Source organism: Poromitra crassiceps (assembly GCF_964638095.1).
Source record: "Poromitra crassiceps genome assembly, chromosome: 1".
Classification (NCBI taxonomy): domain Eukaryota; kingdom Metazoa; phylum Chordata; class Actinopteri; order Beryciformes; family Melamphaidae; genus Poromitra; species Poromitra crassiceps.
The window spans coordinates 56,403,150-56,424,897 of NC_139623.1; the positions used below are offsets into that span (position 1 = coordinate 56,403,150).

Sequence of the window (21,748 nt, forward strand, 5' to 3'; positions counted from 1 at the left end):
AGAGCTGATGATGCCACCCCCCCCCCCCCCCCCCACCCCCACCCACGCTGACCATCACAGCGGACCAGGTGAGGAATCAGCTTATGAGACTACACACAAGGAAAGCAGCTGGCCCGGATGGCGTCAGCCCCATGGTGCTCAAAGCCTGTGCCCCCCAGCTGTGTGATGTGCTACAGCTGATCTTCAACAAGAGCCTGAGTCTCCAAAAGGTCCCCGTGATGTGGAAAATGTCCTGTATCGTTCCTGTACCGAAAAAGCCAAGACCCAGTGGCTCCAACGACTACAGGCCGGTAGCTTTGACGTCCCACATCATGAAGACCCTGGAGAAACTCGTCCTGGAGCAGCTCAGGCCTATGGTCAAACCATCCCTTGACCCCCTCCAGTTCGCCTACCAGCCCCGACTGGGAGTGGAGGACGCTGTCATCTACCTTACCAACCGTGCCTACGCCCACCTTGACAACCCGGCCAGCACTGTGAGAGTCATTTCTTCGACTTCTCCAGTGCTTTCAACACCATCAGGCCGGCTCTACTGGGTGAGAAGCTGACGGCGATGTGATGCCCCCCTGGTGGCCTGGATTGTGGACTACCTGTCTGGCAGACCACAGTATGTGCGCCTGCAGAACTGTGTGTCAGACAGAGTGGTCAGCAATACGGGAGCACCACAGGGGACGGTCTTCTCTCCCTTCTTCTTCACCATCTACACCACGGACTTCACCTACCAGACAGAGTCTTGCCACCTTCAGAAGTTCTCTGACGACTGCGATAGTGGGATGTATCAAAGATGGCGACGACGACGACGATGAGTATCGGGATGTGGTGGCCAACTTTGTCACATGGTGTGAGCAGAACCACCTGCAGCTCAATGTGTCAAAGACAAAGGAGCTGGTGGTGGACCTGAGGAGGGTCAAGGCTCCGGTGACCCCTGTTTCAATCCACGGGGTCAGTGTTGACATAGTGGAGGATTACAAGTACCTTGGAGTGTACATTGACAATAAACTAGACTGAGCTAAGAACTCTGATGCACTCTACAAGAAGGGGCAAAGCCGTCTCTACTTTCTGAGACGGCTGAGGTCCTTCAACGTCTGCCGGACCATGCTGAGGATGTTCTATGAGTTGGTAGTGGCTAGTGCCTTCCTTTATGCTATTGTGTGCTGGGGCAGCAGGCTGAAGGCAGCGGATGCCAACAGACTCAACAAACTGATCCGTAAGGCCAGGGACATTGTGGGGCTAGATCTGGGCTCTCTGACTGCGGTGTCAGAGAAGAGAACGTTGTCCAGGCTACGCTCCATCATGAGCAATGACTCGCACCCACTCCACGGCGTGCTAGTCAAACACAGGAGTACATTCAGTGAGAGACTGATTCCACCTAGATGCAACACGGAGAGGCACAGGAAATCATTCCTGCCTGTGGCCATTGGTCTATTTAATGCCTCTCTTAAAAGAGCACCTCGGAGACGCTCAGTCTCCCTGAGACTGAGCCAGCCGATAGGCTAACTGAAATAAGTGCCTGGCTGAGCCACGTGTAACGTATAGGGCAAGCCGAATAATAATAATAATAATATAAGTTCAGTGTGCAATAAAGACAATTGGCACGTAAGGTATACTTACTCTACGTATTTTGCTTACTTAGACGTATTCCACTTATTTTGCTCCTATCGCATTTAATACTGTTTATTCCATGCTATGTTGTGTTCTTCTTATTCTTCTTATTCTGCTTATTTTACTATCGCATTTACTACTGTTTATTTTATGCTATGTGTGTTATGTGAGCGAGCTACTGTAACTTGTCCTAATTTCCCCCTGGGGATCATTAAAGTCTTTCTGATTCTGATTCTGATGTATTTTCAAAATACAAAATACGTATTTGTATCTCAAATACATTTTTCAGACCAGTATTTTGTATTTGTATTGTGATACATTTTTTGAGCAAGTATTTGTAATTTGTATCAAAATACTTTATGATGTATTTTCGCCCATCTCTGATGATGGCACTGTGTGAATAAAAGCTGACTGTAATAAAACTGATTGCATTCTAATCAATAAATATTATATCATAAGGAAGTAGGCTACAGCTAGACAGTAAACTGCATATGCAATATAGATGAAAACAACTACGGTATACATACATATCAAGACAAAGACAAAGTAACGTTATGCAGCAGAAGCAGAAATGATTGACACTTTGGCAACGTTAATTTGCTCAGACTTGCAGTAGGCTACATGAGGTTTCCAAGTAAACTTGGACTCAACGGAGCTACTGCGCAGAATCTGGTTCACTGATCTGGCAGGATTTCGGCTTCACTCGACCTTGCTGGGCGGAGATAGCCATCATCTCTCCATATTTAATATAACTCAATGGTCACAACAAGTCGTGAACTCGAAGCATCTTCTCGGATGTCCGACAGCACCTGAAGGTACCTGAAGGCAGCAGCACCACTCGTTCTCGCGCACGAACGATGGACTAGGCGCATGCGCTTAGAGGACGGGGGGAACCGTGGCTCCGTTAGCATCCCGAGCTAGCGGGCTAGAGTGGCCGCTGTACTGCGTGCGCACCACTGTAAAGGCAGAAAGCTATCGGTGACTTCAGATATCCCCAGCTAATCCAGCTAGCCCTCCACGCTCTCCCCGGAATTTATAAGACAACGTTAATAGCCTGCACTGCCACCGTGCAAGACAGATAAGGAGAGCTGCGTTGCGTGTGAACATCATCCTTCCCTTCCTCTCCTCTCTCCTCCTCTCCTCGCATGCAGCATTTCTCTGTCTGCTGTTTTCAGTAACGTTACCAGCGTTGCTTTGCTTTTCGACTAGTTGTGAGGATGAGGTTGCCGACTAGCAGACATTGCGTGGTGGAAGGAGATGGCAAGAAGAAGGACCAGGCTCCCCCGTTCAGAAACCCATTTGTGCACGTCTTGAAATTCAGCCCCCTGGAGAAGGCAAAGGTAACGTTATGCCTCCACTAACTAACGTTAGCCAGTCAAATGTACTGTTTTATTTAATTACATACGACGTGCCGGTTTTATTATTCGTGGAACATGATCAATGTTAATGCTCAGCTGAGAGCCTATCACTTGGCCATTTTTCTCGCTTGCATGTGAGCCAGCTGAGCTAATGTTAGCTAGCTAACACGCACACACGCACGCACACACACGCACGCACGCACGCGTTGCTCGGCTCTCTTCCTCTTCTGTCTTGCAGCCTTGCTCTGATGCTGCTGCTGGCAAGTCTTCCAAATCTGTTCAATTACTGTTTACCCAACGAATCAGAGAGTCTGCTGAACTGGTTGTGCTCCCGCATGCATATATGCTACTTGGAGATTAGCCCGCCTCTCTGGAATTCGCTAACCATCTACCACGTTAGTCAGATAACATTCTGATTTAGATACCCGAGCATAGCTGCGATTGTTGGGCCTAGCTTGTTACTTGTTTCCAAACACAAGGATGGGGTTTCTCAGTTGAGTGAGTCTGTGGGTGTACAATCCCCATTAATTTCCAGCTGTTTAAAGTCGAGCTGAACCCAAGAATGACTTTTCTTTTCTTTTAGTTCAAATACCTGGGTATGCAGTGCACCTATTTAATAATGTATGCAAAACAAATCACAACAATCTAATTTCTTTAGTTTTTCACACTTTTTCACATCAAAAGTTCGTTTTTCAAGATTTAATTGATAACAGTAATTTACAGTTTGCTGACGTCACCCATTACCCTGCTGAAAAAACCAGCATGCACCAGCATAGCTTTTTATGCTGGTGTACCAGCATCCCAGCATCACATGCTGGGATGCTGGTAAATTTGTTGTGTTTTGAAAACACAACAAGTTATGCTGGTGTACCAGCATCCCAGCATGGGATGCTGGTGGTGTGACCAGCATGGGATGCTGGTGGTGTGACCAGCATGGGATGCTGGTGGTGTGACCAGCATGGGATGCTGGTGGTGTGACCAGCATGCAATGATGCTGGTATGCTGGTGGTGTGACCAGCATCCCATGCTGGTCACACCACCAGCATGGGATGCTGGTGGTGTGACCAGCATGCGATGATGCTGGTATGCTGGTGGTGTGACCAGCATGGGATGCTGGTCACATATGCTGGTCTTGTGACCAGCATGGGAAGCATACACCAGTACACCTATGCTGGTGTGCTGGTGTGACCAGCATACACCAGCTATTCTGGTGTCAAAACACAACATGCTGGTCTATGGTTGAATGCTTGTTAACCAGCACCCCATGCTGAGAGTAGTCAGACCAGATAAACATCACAAAAGTAATCTTTCTTGAACTAGTTAAATGAAGACTATTTCAGGTTTACATAACAATATAATTATTTATTAAATAAAAGCAACACAGAGAGGGAGTGGGAGAGAGAACCGCACATACAGCAGTGCACCTGAACAGTCAGCCTGTACCTGTCTTTATGTCAAAAGTATTAAAAGTAAAAGTGTGACTCAACTCAATTAATGTGCTGAAGGCAATTAAAGACTCATTACAATTAAACTCAATTAAATAATAAAACTACTGACTAATTAACAATAACACAACAAACAGGCAACATCACCCGACAAGAAAAGAGGTCACCCCAGGAACAGCTGGAGAAGAGGTGTGCAGGCAGAAATGTCTGGGAGCAGGCTCAATTGGGGAGAACAGGGAAGAACCGCCAACCACCGACATTTTGTCAATAGCCTATGCTCCCTTGAGGAGCAAAGGCCTTAAGTCAAATCAGAAGTAGAGAATTCCACTGAAAAACAATGCAGATTTATTTTGCACAAAATCTCACAATCCTAAAAACAGGCATTCATTTACCGTAATTAATTAATTTCAGTTATTGAGAGTTGATTTGAGTTCAGTCGTGGACCAGTGATGTCATTCACAAATCACAACTTAAATCAACTCTCAATAACTGTCAAACTAAATGAATGCCTGCAAAACGGTTTACAGTTTTTGGATATGTGTGAGATTATGTGCAAAATAAATCAGCATTGTTTTTCGGTGGAGTGTCCCTTCAAGTGCTATTCTTTGCTTGTTTGTTTATGTCCATTATTTTCTCTGTGATGTACCATCCAGGCTTCCCCACTCGAGCTTCCACATCTGCTTCACCCAGGTTTTGGTTCTGGAGCCATTCTTTGTATCAAACTGAAAAGCAAACAGAGATAAATTAGTGGCAGAGTAACACTGTTCTTTGGTCAATATTTCAACTGCCATTTGAAAAAGTGCTACACAAAAGTGACGCATGAGCTACTTTAAAAATTATTTCACTGTACTGTCTGCCCAGGGTCTAGCTGTACAAAGACCTTTCTGGCTCACAGCCCGATTGGTCCCAAGTTCCCAACACATTTTAAAATTCATCTTGAAGTTGATAAGTCAGATACTGTAAGTGGGGGCGTTAAATCGCACCTTTCTGATCCACCTTGGAACCTGGTAAAACAGCTCATCCATTCCAGACACATTACAATTTGGTAAATAAGAGTCCAAATGCAGTGACACATGCATTAGGTTCCATGGGATCATGGCATCAGCTATGTGCACAAATCATTTATTTAACAAGCCAGTCACCTTTAATTAAAACTACAGCCACCCACAGGATATGTCCATCTAGATCGTTTTGGTGTGAGTTGCTGAATTTTGGAGACACCGGCCATGTTGTGGTGCTCAAAGCACACACAAAAAATAAAAATAAAATAAAATAAAATAAAATCCTTTCCAGAAAGGATAAAAAGCAAGTAGGCCTAGAGGACCACAGGAATAGGTTTTTGGAGAAAAGAAAAGTTCTCAACTTACTTAACAGATTAATGTGTGTCCTCCACTGGCTGTTTCTCCCTCAATGTATGATATCTCATCGAAAACCTGCACACACACAGTATATAGACAAAGAGACAGTGTCCATTAGAAAAGCATGTGTGAAAAGCAGCACTTGCCCCTCCCTCATTACCACCACTGAGGTGCCCTTGAGCAAGGCCCTTAACCCCTTAATGTGTGTGTGAGTGCGAGCAGGGCCCACTTGAAAAAGAGATGGAAATCTCAATATGGTTACATCCAAGATCTACAGAGCATTACAGGGAAACAGTTTAGTGACTGTAATATTTGCACAATTGAAAAGTGAAACCCAACGAAAAAGGTCTGGGTCAGTTTCTCTAGCTTTACTTTACACATCACAAATACCAGGTAAGGTAGAGCTTTCCCCCTGTTTTCATATTTATACAGTAATTAAATCAGCTCCACCATTAAAGTCGAAGTGAACCGGAACGGAATGCACCAGCGCGAGCGTCAGACACTGAAAACGAATTGAGAGGCGGACCATATACGTGTCGATGATTTGATTTGACAATTCTGAGGACTGGCTTTGGGATTGGCCAATCCTGGCGTGTTCCACCCGCAAATCCAGTGGGATTCAGCCTGTTGTCATGCTACACGAGTGGGATCCGCAGAGTACCAGGGAGCCAGCTGCTTCGTGCGGGGAGAGCGGACAATCCGATTCATAGGTGCTGCCCGCCCGCCTGGAATCTCCGAGAGACGACCCCTGACAGCCAGGGAGGCTGTCAGGCTCGGAGGCGCGCGCCATTATCGTTATAAATGTAAATAATATTCCTGGAATGCGTGTTTTAACGAGCCAGTTACATTTCTTTGCATTCTTAGACATTACCGTTTGATTTAGTTTGCATAATTGCTCAAGTTAGTAGTTAGTTTATGGGCTAGAAACTCTGCCAGATGACAGGCACTAGGCGCCATTTTCGCCTTCATTTGGAAGAGAAAATGATCCTGTAATTAAGATTTGATTGACAGCTGAACCAAAATACTAAACTAAATACTAAACCAAAATACTAGCCTGTTACAATATAGAATTATCACCCAGCCTGAGCCATAACGCCACCACAAGCGCGCGCACGCACGCACACGCACGCACGCACACACACACACACACACACACACACACACACACAGAGCTGAAGGTGAGAGCAGCGATCTATCACGGTAAAAACGTGTTCCCCCCTCAGCTTCCATAATCAGCGGCCCCTCTCCTTCTTACAAGTAATTGACTAACGTGAATAACCTCTTTCTGTCGTAGTAAATAACACACAAGTTAAGCCTACTTCACTCACCTCCACAAATAATCTGCTTCAAGCCGCCGGTTCGTTGTTTCTGGAGTTTATTTGAAGACCGGAGCAGTGAGTGCTGTACTGACAATTGACAAATGGTGCAGACAGGTCCAGCCGCGCGAAAGTTTGGAGATGGTCTCGCGCAGCATATCAGAGGCGTAGTGATACTCAGTTCCATAAAATAGTTCCAATTGAATGGAGGGTATGCAGCACGGACGTCACTTTCCCACTGGAACATGCCCCCTCAATCGGGACTGGCAAAACCTAAAACCTATGGGCAAAACATTCAGCAGGTTCTCTGTTGTTTGGAGCAGCAGGTGTCATTAATCTAGGCTGATTACTGCATTCAAAATCAGTCTTGCTGTCACTCAGTGGGCGTGACCATGCAGTGACTTCTGCCTGTGACATCACGTGCATACCCTCTATATGGGAAAACTGGCCTCAGAAATGAGTCTGACCCACGGCCACCTAGAGTTTATATTAATTAAAGCCTCTGTTACAGTAGAAAACATAACATAGCTTGAAAGTAATAATAGTAATAATAATGACAACAACAACAACAACAACAATAATAATAATAATAATAACAATAACAATAACAATAAAGGTAATAATAATAATAATAATAATAATAATAATAATAATACATTCATGTGTAATGTTATTTTAAAGGACTATGCTTGATATAGAATTGCATTAGCCTCTTGTATTGTGTTATATTAGCCTGTTACCCTGTAAGGTGTTTTGTTGGGCATGGTTAAAACTTTTTTCTTGTGTGTTGCGTTATTTGTTGCTTATGTTATAACTTGGCCCTGTACCATTTATTTTATCTGGCAAGCTGTCAATGGAGGCCAGAAGACGATACAAAATATAAAAAAGAAGGCATATAACCCTAGCCTGGGTAAACCCAGCCTCCACGTGACCTGCTCTCAGACCTGCTCTGCTCTCGTAGTGACTGAGAGCAGGTCTGAGAGCAGGTCATGTGGAGGCTGGGTTTACCCAGGCTAATATAACCCACCCTATAACCCATAGGGGATGGGTGATGGGCCAGATTGTTTCCCAAACTTTTTCACATGGAGGTCCCCTAAACTAGACCACAGACCCCCAATTTTGTGCCAGGGTCCCCCATCCAATAAAACTTTTGCTTTTAGATGTTTTCCTCATGGTTGCCATGGCAGCCATTTTACTTTCCACTATAACCTAATTATTTTTGCATCAAATCTCCTGAACCAAACATGATGACAGAAAAGGTGATGTCTACCCCTTACTGTATGTTTTCATGGTATGATCCAGTGTAGGAAATTAGCCAGGGGCAAGGCCAAATATGCTCTAATAAATCTCAGAATGCACCAAAAAAACATGATCAAGGGGCAAAAATTGTCCCCAAGATTTTGATAGGCCTAATTATATTCTCATTACATTAATTACATTTTCATTTGCTTATCTAACACACACTAACACAATTAACTTTTGTAAAACACCCCAAAAAGGGACCTAGGCTTGGCCTGGACACGAAAGTTAAAATTAAATCCATGCCATGGACCAGCAGGGTACAGGGGAGGTCATTTCCATTGTGGAGCACTTCACAATCTCCTCCACCAGCATGACCATGCTGGTCAAGCAATCCCCAGCACAACCATGTTGGTCCACCAGCTTCACCATGCTGGTCCAGCAACTTCACCAGCTTTACCATGCTGGTCCACCAGCTTCATCAGCATGACCATGCTGGTCCACCAGCTTCACCATGCTGGTCCACCCGCTTCACCATGCTGGTCCACCAGCTTCATCAGCATGACCATGCTGGTCCACCAGCTTCACCATGCAGGTCCACCAGCTTCACCAGCTTCACCATGCTGGTCCACCCGCTTCACCATGCAGGTCCACCAGCTTCACCAGCTTCACCATGCTGGTCCACCTGCTTCACCATGCTGGTCCACCAGCTTCATCAGCATGACCATGCTGGTCCACCAGCTTCACCAGCTTCACCATGCTGGTCCACCAGCTTCACCATGCTGGTCCACCAGCTTCACCATGCTGGTCCAGCAACTTCACCAGCAAGGCCATGGTAGTTTACCAGCTTCACCAGCAAGCGTTAGCTGGTGGACCAGCAAGGTAATGCTGGTCCACCAGCATCAGACCAGCACTAACCAGCATAGACCAGCATCAGACCAGCACTAACCAGCATAAACCAGCATAGACCAGCAAGAAATTCATGCTGGTCTATGCTGGTTTTTTCAGCAGGGATCAAATTTCTACCCCAATCATCATAACCAATCATATCACGACATGCAGCTGTCAATCAAATCTTCATTTCTGGATAATTTTCTCTTCCAAATGAAGTCGAAAATGGCGCCTAGTGCCTGTCATCTGGCAGAATTCCTATCCCATAAACTAACTACTAACTTGGCCAATTGTTAGAAACATGACCAAAAAACAAAAACTATAATCTCTAAGAATGCAAAGAAATGTAACTGGCTCGATAAAACGTGCATTCCAGGGATATCGTATCGTTACAGCAGCGATAATGGCGCGCGCATCCGAGAGCTTGGTTGTTGGGGGTTGCACCTCGGAGATTCCAGGCCGACGTGCTGCACTCTCCGCTCGGCAACACGAAGGCAGCTGGCTGCCTGCGGCTCGCTGAGCTCCACTCCTCCCGTCAAAAGGCTCTTCCCGAGGGGAGCGCCACAACACACTAATCCCACTCGATTTGGAGGCGGAACACGCCAGGATTGGTCAAAGCCCAATCCAGTCCCCAGAATTGTCAAATAAAATCATCGACATGATACTATGACCCGCCTCTCAACCTGTCATCTTAGACAAACTTATGTTTTCAGTCTGAAACTGACTCATTATGCACGTGACGAACAGGTTCAGTTCCACTTTCAACACCCCCCCCCCCCCAATTATCCGCTGCTTTGTCACACTCACACATCTTTGTTGCATCCTATTCAACCAACACATGTGGAGGGGTGATGAAGGAATGGAAAACTGACGGTCATGCTCAACATTTTTCAGTTACAACTAGCCTACATTATCTTCCCCAGCTGTAAAATTCACACTTGACCAGCCACTTGATTGAATGCATTAATTAATTCAATAAGTTGCAAAGGCAGCTATCCATGATTTGATTTGATTTGATATGTTTATTTGCAAAGGGACAGTGCAAGTTAATGAACAAGACTCCAATGTATTACAGCAATGTATTACAAAAAAGCTTGTAAACAAGCCAGATTATAGCCAAGGCTAGTTTCCATCTGTTGTCCCTCAGGAGATGTTACCTGGAATCATAAAACATCTAAAGACATACAAACATTGGATTAAGACAACTATGACAGTAGTGCTAATAGCAAATTAATATAGTACTAGCAATAGCAAAAGAAAATAAAAAATAAAAAAATACGGGTCATGTTGCATGATGGGGAAAAATACATGTATGTACAAATCACAATAACGCTTGAATACATAATGTAAATACAATTATTTCACTGCTATCCATATAACAATCCATAAAACATAAAACATAACACATACTGCTCAATAGCCCCAACGTGACCCTACTACTGTACTCCGTATATTACAATATACTCGTACAGCAGTCAGGGTCACACAGCCTTCTCATAGGCAATAAGGGGGAAAGGCTGTTCAAAACGCTCTCCTACCCGGCTCCGACTCCGATTGCAGATCCAAAGATATGATAGTCCTCCTACGGAAGCCAGTAATTTACCCGGTGCTGTTAAAATGATACTGTAAGGAAGTTTGTGTGCTTGCCTTGTGTGAAGTTGCTGGATCTTAGGTAAGGGCTCACGGGTAGGGATGCATTGATTATAAATTTTGATGTACGATTATAGTCTGAGAAAAAAACCACGATTATCACGGTTTCACGATTATTGTTATGGACGTATAAAAATCACATGAGCATTCTCTAAATAGAGGTTTTATTGTATTTCCCCCACAATCTTAACAGTTGCTGCCTTCCGGAATACTAATGCACGATATGGATTTTTACAGCCGATAGTATAGGCCTACGCTAACCGATAAATATTCTCCTGGCCAATAACCGATACGATAAACATACTATGTTACTTTTTTCACATTTTTGTATTTAAAAAAATAAGTTCTTAACCTGTATTTTATGCACACCTGGGATTAAAAAAAGAAGAAAGGGCAGATGTAGTGAGCAAAGATGGATGATTTAATATTCCATGGCTCTGACCTAAACAAATCTAACTGACATCACTATTGTGAACATAAAACAAACAACATTTCTGATATAATATGATTGTATTAGTAAAGTGTATCACTCAATACTCAATACAAAAAATATTTTATTATTATTTTATAGAAGCGAAAGCCTATAGCTGCTTAGTCTGCAGAAAAAAACACAAAAGGCATAGTAACTTAGACTCTTATTGGCATGTTACTGGCAACTAAATGTGCCGTCTGAATGTTGCATTGGGGTCAGTTCTATTGAAGTGATGATGGGGCAGGCATGGAAAGCCTCACTATAAGCCATCATGTGTCGTTTCACTTTTTACTGGAAAATGCTCCTCTAGATTAAAGAAAGGACACTCTGTGGTGTTGACTGGTGTTTGTTATGTAAATGTGCGCATTTGTTTTCCTTGTCTCAGTCAGATCAGGACTGCCAAGCAGCTAGCTACGTTAGCTTCACGTTATTAGGCCTACATGTAACGTTAGCGGGTTGCTTTTGGAGTTGACACAAACCCTTGATGTTTGTTTTCGTGTAAAGCATGAGGTTCTCTATGGTTTAGGCCAGCGCTGGGAGCATGAAGTGCTTTAAATGCGGGGATGTTTGGTCACAACGAGGTTGAGGAACTATGTACGCTAGGCCATGGCCAGCTAGCTAACATTAGCCACAACAGCTAACGTTAACGTCAATGACTGTATGTTAACGCTAAACAAATCCGCTGCCTCCTCTCCACGTTTGGTTTAACGTAACACCAGCTCAGACTTTCGCCTCATCTCAGAAACCTTGCGGGACATGTATTGCAACATTTATTTTGGTGCTGGCGTCCATGGCTAGGCTACAGACTGGCTACTACTGTGAGACATGGCAGCTGCCTGTGTTTGGTGCCTCCGCTAAATAGTCCGTGCGGAAACGAAGCGAGAGAGACAGCCAGGTAAGGTTCCTCTCCTTCCAGCGCCGTCTGCGCCGCATGGGAGTTTAAACTGACGGACTGTTGTGAAACAAAACACTCGGTGTAGCGGAGCCTCTGCGGTTATATAACCGTGACGTTTTAAATCGCGGTTAATAGTCAAACCGGTTAACCCCTGCATCCCTACTCACGGGCAGTGATCGATTAGAACCACAGAGATGTCTTTCAGGCTAATTTATTTGGAATATCAGGCAGAAGCAGTATACAGAGTGGCATACAGATTGCAGAAAGGGGAACAGGACAATACATATCATAGCAGAACAACACCTTTATAATCCCCCCACATTCGAGGTATGACATTGTTGGTGATGTAGTCTCTTAGAACAGACGAGTTGGCTTCCGCAATTTTCAAATGCTTCCGCCATACCGTCTGTACTTCGTGAGGGAGAATCATGCACCAACCGGAATGGGAAGCAGAAAGGCGGGTCTTCCGCTCATTAGTCCAATCAGAATTTTTTTAAGGCGGGTTTTCCGCTAATTAGTCCAACCAGAATTTTTTTCCGTGGACAGACGTGTCGTGATTGGTCGGATTTTGTCGAACTTCCTAACAGTCTGATGGTTTTTTTCCCAACTTCCTTGTGCATGTTCTGGGGGTGTAACGTACAGACTATATAGCTGCATTCGCCGGATGTAGATGAGACAGTCTGTTTTAACTCATTCATGGCCAGTTTAGGACTGCCAATATTTAGCACAGGCCAAAGATTTTCATAATTGTTGGTCATCTTTCAAGACCCACAGTAAATTATCTACCGTAAATTCCGGACTATAAGGCGCACCGGAGTATAAGCCGCAGCAGCAAAATTGCCTGTTTGTTACATATATAAGCCGCACCGGACTATAAGCCGCGGGTGTTTTAATGTTTTTTTTTTTTTTTTTTTTTTTATTGTGTTTTAACACTTTGAGTGCCACGGCCCTTGGGCAAAAGGTTGCTTGCTGTGCCACATAGGCCGCAATGCATTTTAAAACAGTCATATAATTTCTTTAATAATTACTATGTAAACACTGAACACGCACAAATAACGATGAGACTCTCTTCTATCACCTGCAAAAAAAAGTTTATTGATCCCATTTTCCGTTCTTTAGTTATGAGCCGGAGAAGATAGCTTGATTGAAGCAAAAACACCCCTTTTTTTCTTTTTCGCATGCTTCCAGTTCGGAATAATAAGGCTGATTATGCGAATGTGCTGTTGCAGCGTACACGGAGGTGCTCAGTTGTGACAGTGGATGCTGCTGCTCGGGGCACAGCTGGCGTTGTGCTCGTTGTGCTTCATGCACGTCGATGCATACGGACGGGTGCGATGCGATTTCCTCCTTTTCCCCAGTGACTATTTCTGTGTGTTTGGCTCCTTTTTCTCTGATCAGGAGAGTGCTGTCGCCACCTAATGGGTTTGTAAAATAGGTTATCGACCTCCAATAGCTACAATATTGTTAGAGGCGACGTAAGAAGCTTAGATCGACACCCCCCCGTCAAAAAAACAATTTGGATTTACTGACGCCATTTGGCGTCGCTGGCACTCTACGGTAAATTTCTACTGACGCCATATGGCGTCGCTGGCACTCAATGTGTTAATGTTTAATTACCATATGTAAGGGTTCGTGCACAGAGGGGATTGTCGGGAAAGAGATGGCTGTTTGAGGAAGCTCCCATTTATTAACATTTCAACAAAACAACATAACACAACACCACCTGTGTTTTTTTTTACAGTGCACACAGTGTCCGCGGTGTGGTGAAAAGAGGGCAAGAGAGGAAATTAAAACAGAAGTGGATTTATAGTTAGAAAGAGTGCTAAAGAAGAGAGAATTCCGTTTTTTATTTATTTTTTTGCTGAAAAAATCCATAGATAAGCCGCATGGGCCAAAAAACGGGGAAAAAGCCGCGGCTTATAGTCCGGAATTTACGGTATTAGCACCAAAGTGATTTGCAATACCTCAAAATGAAGATGTACGTCTCTGGATTCACCAGGAAAAAAAAAGTGAGCTTTTAGCATGTTCTGTACTCTACTTACAGCCATTTATATACACCCTGTTTTCACCAAAAAGGTCTCTCTGAGAAGACAAACAGGAGAAAAGGCAATTTTTGTAGAAGACACAATCTCAGGCAGAACTCGCTCTCAATTCTTTTATTTTGAACTGTATTGACATCAGACATGTAAATATTATTCGTTATGACACAAATGACAAAAAAAAATATATATATATATATATATATATATATATATATACATGAAGTGCTTTTTTTACATTCAACAATACAGTTTACTCAGTGTGAGTGAGTGTACAGACAGACAGACAGACAGACAGACAGACAGACAGACAGACAGACAGACAGACAGACACACACACACACACACACACACACACACACACACACACACACACACACACACACAGAGAGTTCTGTAGCCTGTACTACAAAGCAAGATTAGTGGTTTAGCGAGGTAACTTCAGGTTTAACCCTGGTTTAGCCGTACTACAAAGCAAGTTAACTTCTAATCACCATGGCAACTCATGCTGCAAAGCTAACCTGGTCCCGACCAGGTTAGCTTCAGAGGATAAGATCAAAATCCATGACAGACCCATATAATCGGCTCTCTGGAGTCACTCAGCATTCATATAAGATTGCCATATGAAAAATAGATTGCAGTCAACTGAGAATAGAACAAGAAAAACATTTGTGGCTCTGTAGGCTACATAATTAAATTAAGCCTACTTACCACTTTATGTCTTAACAGCTCAACGATGCGTGGAGAAATATGATCACTATTAATCACGCAGCGCATATCATACACAGAGCTAGGCATGGGTCGATTTCCGGTTTTTTCGGTTCGGTATACGAGCCCAAACCGGTTTGATCACGTGCAAACCGAAAAACCCTTTTTTTTTTTTTTTTTTTTTTTTTTTTTTTTTTTTTTTTTTTTTTTGCCAGTCCATTCTGATTGCACTATTGTTCGTATTAGCCTCTTCTCAAGTTGCACTAGTAGGCAAAAGTCTTATTTTGTTTATTATGTTGATGTTTGAAGAAAAGTTAAGCTGAATAGTTATGAGAAATAAAAACAGTGTGTTGTTACAGTTAAAAGGTTCTGCTTATTTGTATTCAGTGTTCGTGCTGGTTGGCAGCATACCAGCTTAGAGGTGCATTATCGCCACCAACTGCAGCCGCTTTGATACGTTTTTTTGGGGAATATCGAACCGGTTTCAAAATGTTCAAACCGACCCATGCCTAGGCCCTATATTGTGTGAATTTGTGAGTTTTGATGTTTATAAGGCAGCTCAGCTGTAAGCCAATCCATTCTGATTGCACTGCTTGTGTTTTTATTAGCCTTTTTCTCAAGTTGCACTATAGGCAGAAGTCTTATTTCATTTATTATTTTGATGTTTAGAAGAAAAGTTGAGCTGAATAGTTATGAGAAATAAATACAGGGTGTGTTTGTTACACAGGTGTCCTGCTTCTTTTTATTCAGTATCATTGCTGGTTGACAATACCAGCTTAGAGGTGTATTATCGCTATCAGGTGGACTGAAGTTGCACTACAGACAGTTATGGGCCACACTCGGGAGCCCTGCTTGAAAGATTTTTTTTTTTTTTTTTTTTTTTAATTACAAAAAAAAATCGGTATACCGGTTCGATCCGGTTTAGACGGCAATATCGAACCGGTTTTAAAATTTTCAAACCGACCCAGCCCTACACGGAGCCTCAAATGGAGTGAGGGTGATATTCTCCTACATGCCAGAAAAGCCTATACATATAATATAGATATGGGATAAATATGGGATAGCCCCAATAGGCTACTAAATATGCAGGCTATTCTTGCATGTTTCAGCTGGAACTGTGTCCTAGGCTGTATGCCAATATATGCGCAAAAATAGGCTACCGTAGTTTTTATCAATGAAAACTATGCCCACATCGTCTCAATTCAGTTCAGCAGTTTTCTCTTTTATATTAGGCATCAGCATTATCATTATTTTATATATTAATTATTCGATCAGTGCAACTACACACATAATGAGTGATAGAGATCATTATTCATTGAGCATGCGTTTCTAAATCTATGGTCTAAATAGGTTTACAGATTGTGGAAATTTATAGGCTGAGATTACACATTTAAGGGACAGAAATCGCTGATCAAAGTAAATCAAATGACTGATGTGAATACAAGCGGCAGCTTTAGCAGTCCTTCAGCAGACTATATCCAACGCAGATTTTCATTCTGACATAGGTTACATTAAATATCCGCTAAAACTCTGATCACGCACTGCGCTTTCATTGAATGAGGAAATGGGTGTGGGCGTGGATCAACTCAGCTGTTCATAATGTGATTGGCTAGCGCACCTCTTTCGCGTGGACGCGCGCCTGTGCACGAGCGAAAAACGTGCGCGTGCACAGGCAGATCCCAGATAAAGCCAGCTTCAGTTATCGAGTAGAAAACCAGCGTCGTAGTATCGTTAAACTAGATAGCTTTGATCCTGTTCAGTCAAACCAGATCAAAGTGACAGATCGCGGGTCTGTTAAGACAGCTTCGTAGTACAGGCTACTGTCCACAGCTGCTGCTGGATCGCACCTCTTCCCAGGGAAAACTACTGATCGCCCCGCAAATTAGCATAGGAGGGGAACACCAAACTGGTTTGAGATCAGCGTCTAGCCTCCTCTGCCTCTGCATTGTTTTCCTCTTCTCGTTCGGGCTGGGACGAATGCTGCGACACAGGAACGGGGTCGGCTTGGCTTTGGGACCAGGCGCTGGAACCGGATCGATCATGTTGGTTTGACTACCGCGAACAAATCAATCCAGGTTCGCCCTGCAGCAGAGGCGACCAGCGCAGCGCGCCGAGGGGTGTTTCAATGGCGTTTCTCCTCTATGCAACAGGCAGCGTTTCTCCGTTTTCTCCTCCTCTTCCATTTCAAAACAACAGCTGCGGTATGTGTTTGATAACGTGTTGTCGGCTTGACTTTGAGGCTAGGGACCTGATAACATGTCACAGGCTGGGGAAGTCTTTGAACTACGCGCTGTACTAATAAAAACAAAAACACGTCAAACACGTCATTGGCCCTCTGGGCTATTCCTGATAACACGTCAAAGACGTCTTTGGCCATGAATGAGTTAAGAGACTATTGGTGATGTCACAACGTCCGGGGAGGTATGACATCATCGATGACCTCACAAAGTCACGTCTGCCATCACAGTCAGCCTAGACCGTCTGACATCGCTGATGACCTCACAGGGGAACCTCTGACATCACCGATGACCTCACGAGGTGAACTCTGACATCATCATCGATGACGTCATCATTGCGTCGTTGGCGCCTTGGTTCGTGGACGTCAATTGCCCCAAGAACAGGCCTGATGGTGGGCCATTACGGAGCATTTTCTACAGATACTGCTGCGTGAAACAACCGTTTAAAAGCAGTCTTTGCATTAGGGATGCCACGGTGTGAACATTTTCACACCCGACTAATAAGCACGTGACGTCACCGGTATTACCGGTTACACCGCCAAAAAAAAAAAAAAATCAATAGCCTATCTTTTTTCCTCCCTTCTGTTTAGGGTTAATGTGTCACCATGTGCACAAAATGGCAAATAAAAATAATAATTGCAAAGACATGTAAATATAGTAGCTTAGTGAACATTTATTTAGCCTACACTGATTTATGAATGATATACTTGCAAATCTAGAGCGCAGCAGCGCTTCACTTTACTTTGTTTGATCTTTAGCGCTAGGATCAATCATTAGATCTTCCCGACCCTGTTTCAACAACATGAATGCATAGAAGGTTGTTTTATTTTTTATTTTTTTTAATGAAAAACACAACAATAGATACAACAGTGAACAGTGCAATTAGAACCTCTCAAACAATATAGGGTAGGCGGCTATTACATAACAAAGACCGATGACGGGCAGCACAGCTGCAGACACATCCCGTGATGCTCTATAAAATAAGACAAATAAATGAGCTACACTATCTTAAATAATATATTATATACATTGTAAACAAGTGAAATTAGCAGCAAAAATTTTGGAAACAAAAAAATACAAAATAAAAAATAGGCTATGAAAAAAGCCTTCCACACATGCAGGCAAGCCAGTTTTCAAAACGAATGCTTGCTTTGCTATAACATAAATAAATTGCACCGTTTTAAATGGAGAAATTAACTATAATATAATATATATATAATACAACAACAACAACAACAACAACAACAACAACAACAACAAGGTGCTGCTGAGGTGCGGCACGGCCGCTTTCTTAAGGCCAAAGTCATAGGCTATACCTTACATGCAGGCTTTCAAAATTAGATAATATATAGCTTATAAAAAAATAAAATTAATTTGCACTTTGGCGGCAGGCTTTCAAAATGAGAGAAAAATATAGGCTATAGCCAATAAAAAATAAAATAAAATGCCAATTTGGCGACAGCCGACACAGCCCGGCCGACACGGCTTTATAGCCTACATATTCTTTGCTAGGAAAACCAGCGTATTCACCTTGTCTGGTTTAAGAATGGATCTTTTGGCGGTGACTATGTTCCCAGCCGTGCTGAAGACCCTCTCCGATGCACAGCTTGTTGCACAGATGCAAAGGTATTTCCTGGCCACCTTTGCCAGCAGGGGAAGCCTTGGTTCATTGACTTTCCACCAGATGAGAGGATCCTCCTCACATATCCTTTGCAGAGATACTTTGTCACAGCATCAGTGCAAGTGTTTTTTGATTGATTGATTGATTGATTTATTCGATGAATGACAAAAAAGTAGAGCACATCATACACAGAAATATAAAGGCCACTCATACATCACCATCAAGGATAAAAACACAATAAAGTCCGAGGACTTGTTTCCATTGTGGTCCTTGGTCTCGGACAGACAACTCAGACCAACATAAAAACAGGCATAACAACAAAGAAACATAAAACTACTTCAAACATATAGACTATTAACACATTGAGTGCCACAGCGCTTCAGTAAAATTGTCTGCAGCCTGTGCCAGATTCACTTCCATTCAGTTGAAAACAGCTATAGAATTTTTTCTATTAGGGCTATATTGACAGGGCTGGACTTTAATGAAACATTGAACACTCCTGCTTCTTCCAAAGAAGAAATTTTGTTTCTAGACAGTTCCATTATGAAATGACAGCCTCTGAAAAAAGTGCACTTTCAAGGGTTTTCTGTCGTTTTTTTTTACTTTCCAAGATATAGTCACTTTTATGAATACCTTTTGCACTCTAATTTCGAGCACATTCACTGACTCTGGCTGGTGTTTTCTGATGTGGTGGCGTGGTGTGGTTTCTGTGCAGCCTGCGTGCCCCCCCCCCCCCCCCTCTCCACCTCTGAGCTGCGGGCTCCTCCCCACACGCACAGAGTTTGTTTTCTCACAGACTCCCGTTTTTGCCCCGGACGGATCCCAGCGCGCAACAAGGAAATGCCAAACGCGACTGAACGAAAAGGCTTGGCCGTTCGGCTTCGGATGCTGGCTTTCTGGCAGGGAATCGTGTGGAGATAGATAGAAGCAGAAGAGCTCAGTTGTGAGCGCGGATGCAGCCGAGCCCACTGTCCGCTGCAGACAGAGCAATCTATACGGCTCTGGCTGAAGCATGCATCGGTTTCCCCTTTGATCACGTCTTTCCCTGCTGTCTCCTGCACAAAGTAAAGGATCTGAGGTGGGTGGCGCAGCTCCCGTGTCGATGTTTAAGGTGGCGCCGTGTGATCCCTTGAAGGGATTCATGCTCACTGGCTAGGTACGACCTTAAACAGCAGAATTATGGAATAATATGAATTATGATTTTAGGACGTCCACAGACGTCCTTGGCACCCCTCGTTACATTTTTTTAGGACGTCCAGAGACGTCCTTGGCACTCAATGTGTTAAAAAAACCATTTAAAATGTTAAAACAGTTTTACCAAAAGCAATATAAAAGACATTTGAAACAGGACCCAATCCCGAAAATAAAGAACACATTAAAAGGCTAAAAAACCAATCTGACTAAAATAAATAAAATAACTTTAAACAGGCTATAAATTAACAATACTCAAAATATTTACATTTACATACCAGAACCAGTCATGAACCAGTTTTTGAGAGAGGTTTTAAAGCTGCTCAAGGTGCCAATCAGCTTCAGGCTGTCCGGAAGGCCATTCCACAACAGCCCGGCTGAGTATTTCAAAGAGTTTTTGTTCATACAGCTCTTAAATTTAATGGGGACAACATTGTGGGAGCTCCCTCTGGTGGAGTAGCTATGAATGTCGTTTACCCTGATGAAATAATTTTGGAGATATTTAGGGACCATGTTATGCAAGATCTTATGGACCAGGCACAGCTTGATTTGGTTCACTCTTTCCTCCACTCTGAGCCATCCGAGGCTGGAAAAATGGCCAGGCAGGAGGTGGGTTCTGGGATGGAGAGAGTGTAACAGCCGTACTAGTTTGTTTTGTGATATTTGAAGTTTATTTTTGAGGGCCTTGGTGATGCCCGTGAACCAGTAGGTACATGCATAATCAAAGTGACATTGTATCAAAGCGCCCTCCAGAATTTTTAGAGTACTTTTGTCCAGGAAGTAGGAAAGTCTGGCCAGGAATCTAACCTTCTGATTTATTTTGGAGATGGTTTTTAAAGCCATACTCTCTCCCGATACTTTACTGTCCAGGATACAGCCGAGATATGTAATTTCCTCCTTGCTTTCAACAGTCACATTGTCGACTGTGATGGTGAAGCCAGGGGATTGTTTAAGTTTGGCGTTAGAGCCAAACAGAATTGACTCGGTTTTTCCTAGATGGAGAGATAATTTATTATCTACTAGCCATGTACTTACTTTCTGGAGTTCGTTGCTGAGAATAAGTTCTACATCCTCTTTCTCTTTGTGGGAGACCAGGAGAGCCGAGTCGTCCGCAAAGAGAAACAGGTCGCAGTCACATGCCGACTTCATATCATTTACATAAATTAGGAAAAAGAGTGGACCCAATATGCTCCCTTGGGGCACCCCGCACCGTAGGGGGAGAGGGGAGGACAGGGTACCGTTCACATCGGTAACCTGCTCTCTTCCCTTTCCACCTCGCGCTGTCCTTATATTTAACGCATCGCGCAAAAGCACCACTTATGGACGGCTGTGTCTCTCCTCTCTCTGGGTGGGGTTTAGCCGCGGGCCCCAGCTTCGCAGCCTCGCTCTTGTGGTGCACTTGAAGGTGAGTGTGTAGGTTCGATGTGTTTCCCCCCGATGCTGCCACCTTCATCAGACAAAGTTTGCACACTGCCTCGTTGACATTCTCCGGTTCCCTATTGGCGTTGGGTTTAAATCCGAAATATTGCCAAATAGGCGATTTTGCTTTTTTCTTTGACACCAAATCCTCAGCCCTCTCTTCTCCGCCATCGTGTCTCTTGGCCAACTCTCTTAATTAGGATCGTGATCACAGTGTGCCGCTGCTGTGAGTCCAGACAGCGACAACAGACATGTCTTGACTTGTTCTTTGGGGGGGAAAAAGACGGTGGAAAAAAAAAAAAAAAAGACG

At 43.6% G+C, this 21,748-nt stretch overlaps 1 protein-coding gene across 1 annotated transcript in view; it reads left to right on the forward strand.

Annotated features, from left to right (window-relative positions):
• Window positions 1-2,816: 2,816 nt before the first annotated feature.
• Window positions 2,817-21,748, forward strand: part of LOC310787932 (lysophosphatidylcholine acyltransferase 1) — a gene marked incomplete at both ends in the record, with an annotated part of 220,921 nt that continues 201,989 nt past the window's right edge. Inside the window, one exon of the mRNA XM_083649377.1 lies at window positions 2,817-2,939. Within this exon, the coding sequence (XP_083505503.1) occupies window positions 2,817-2,939 (123 nt within the window). The remainder of the gene's footprint in view (window positions 2,940-21,748) is intronic.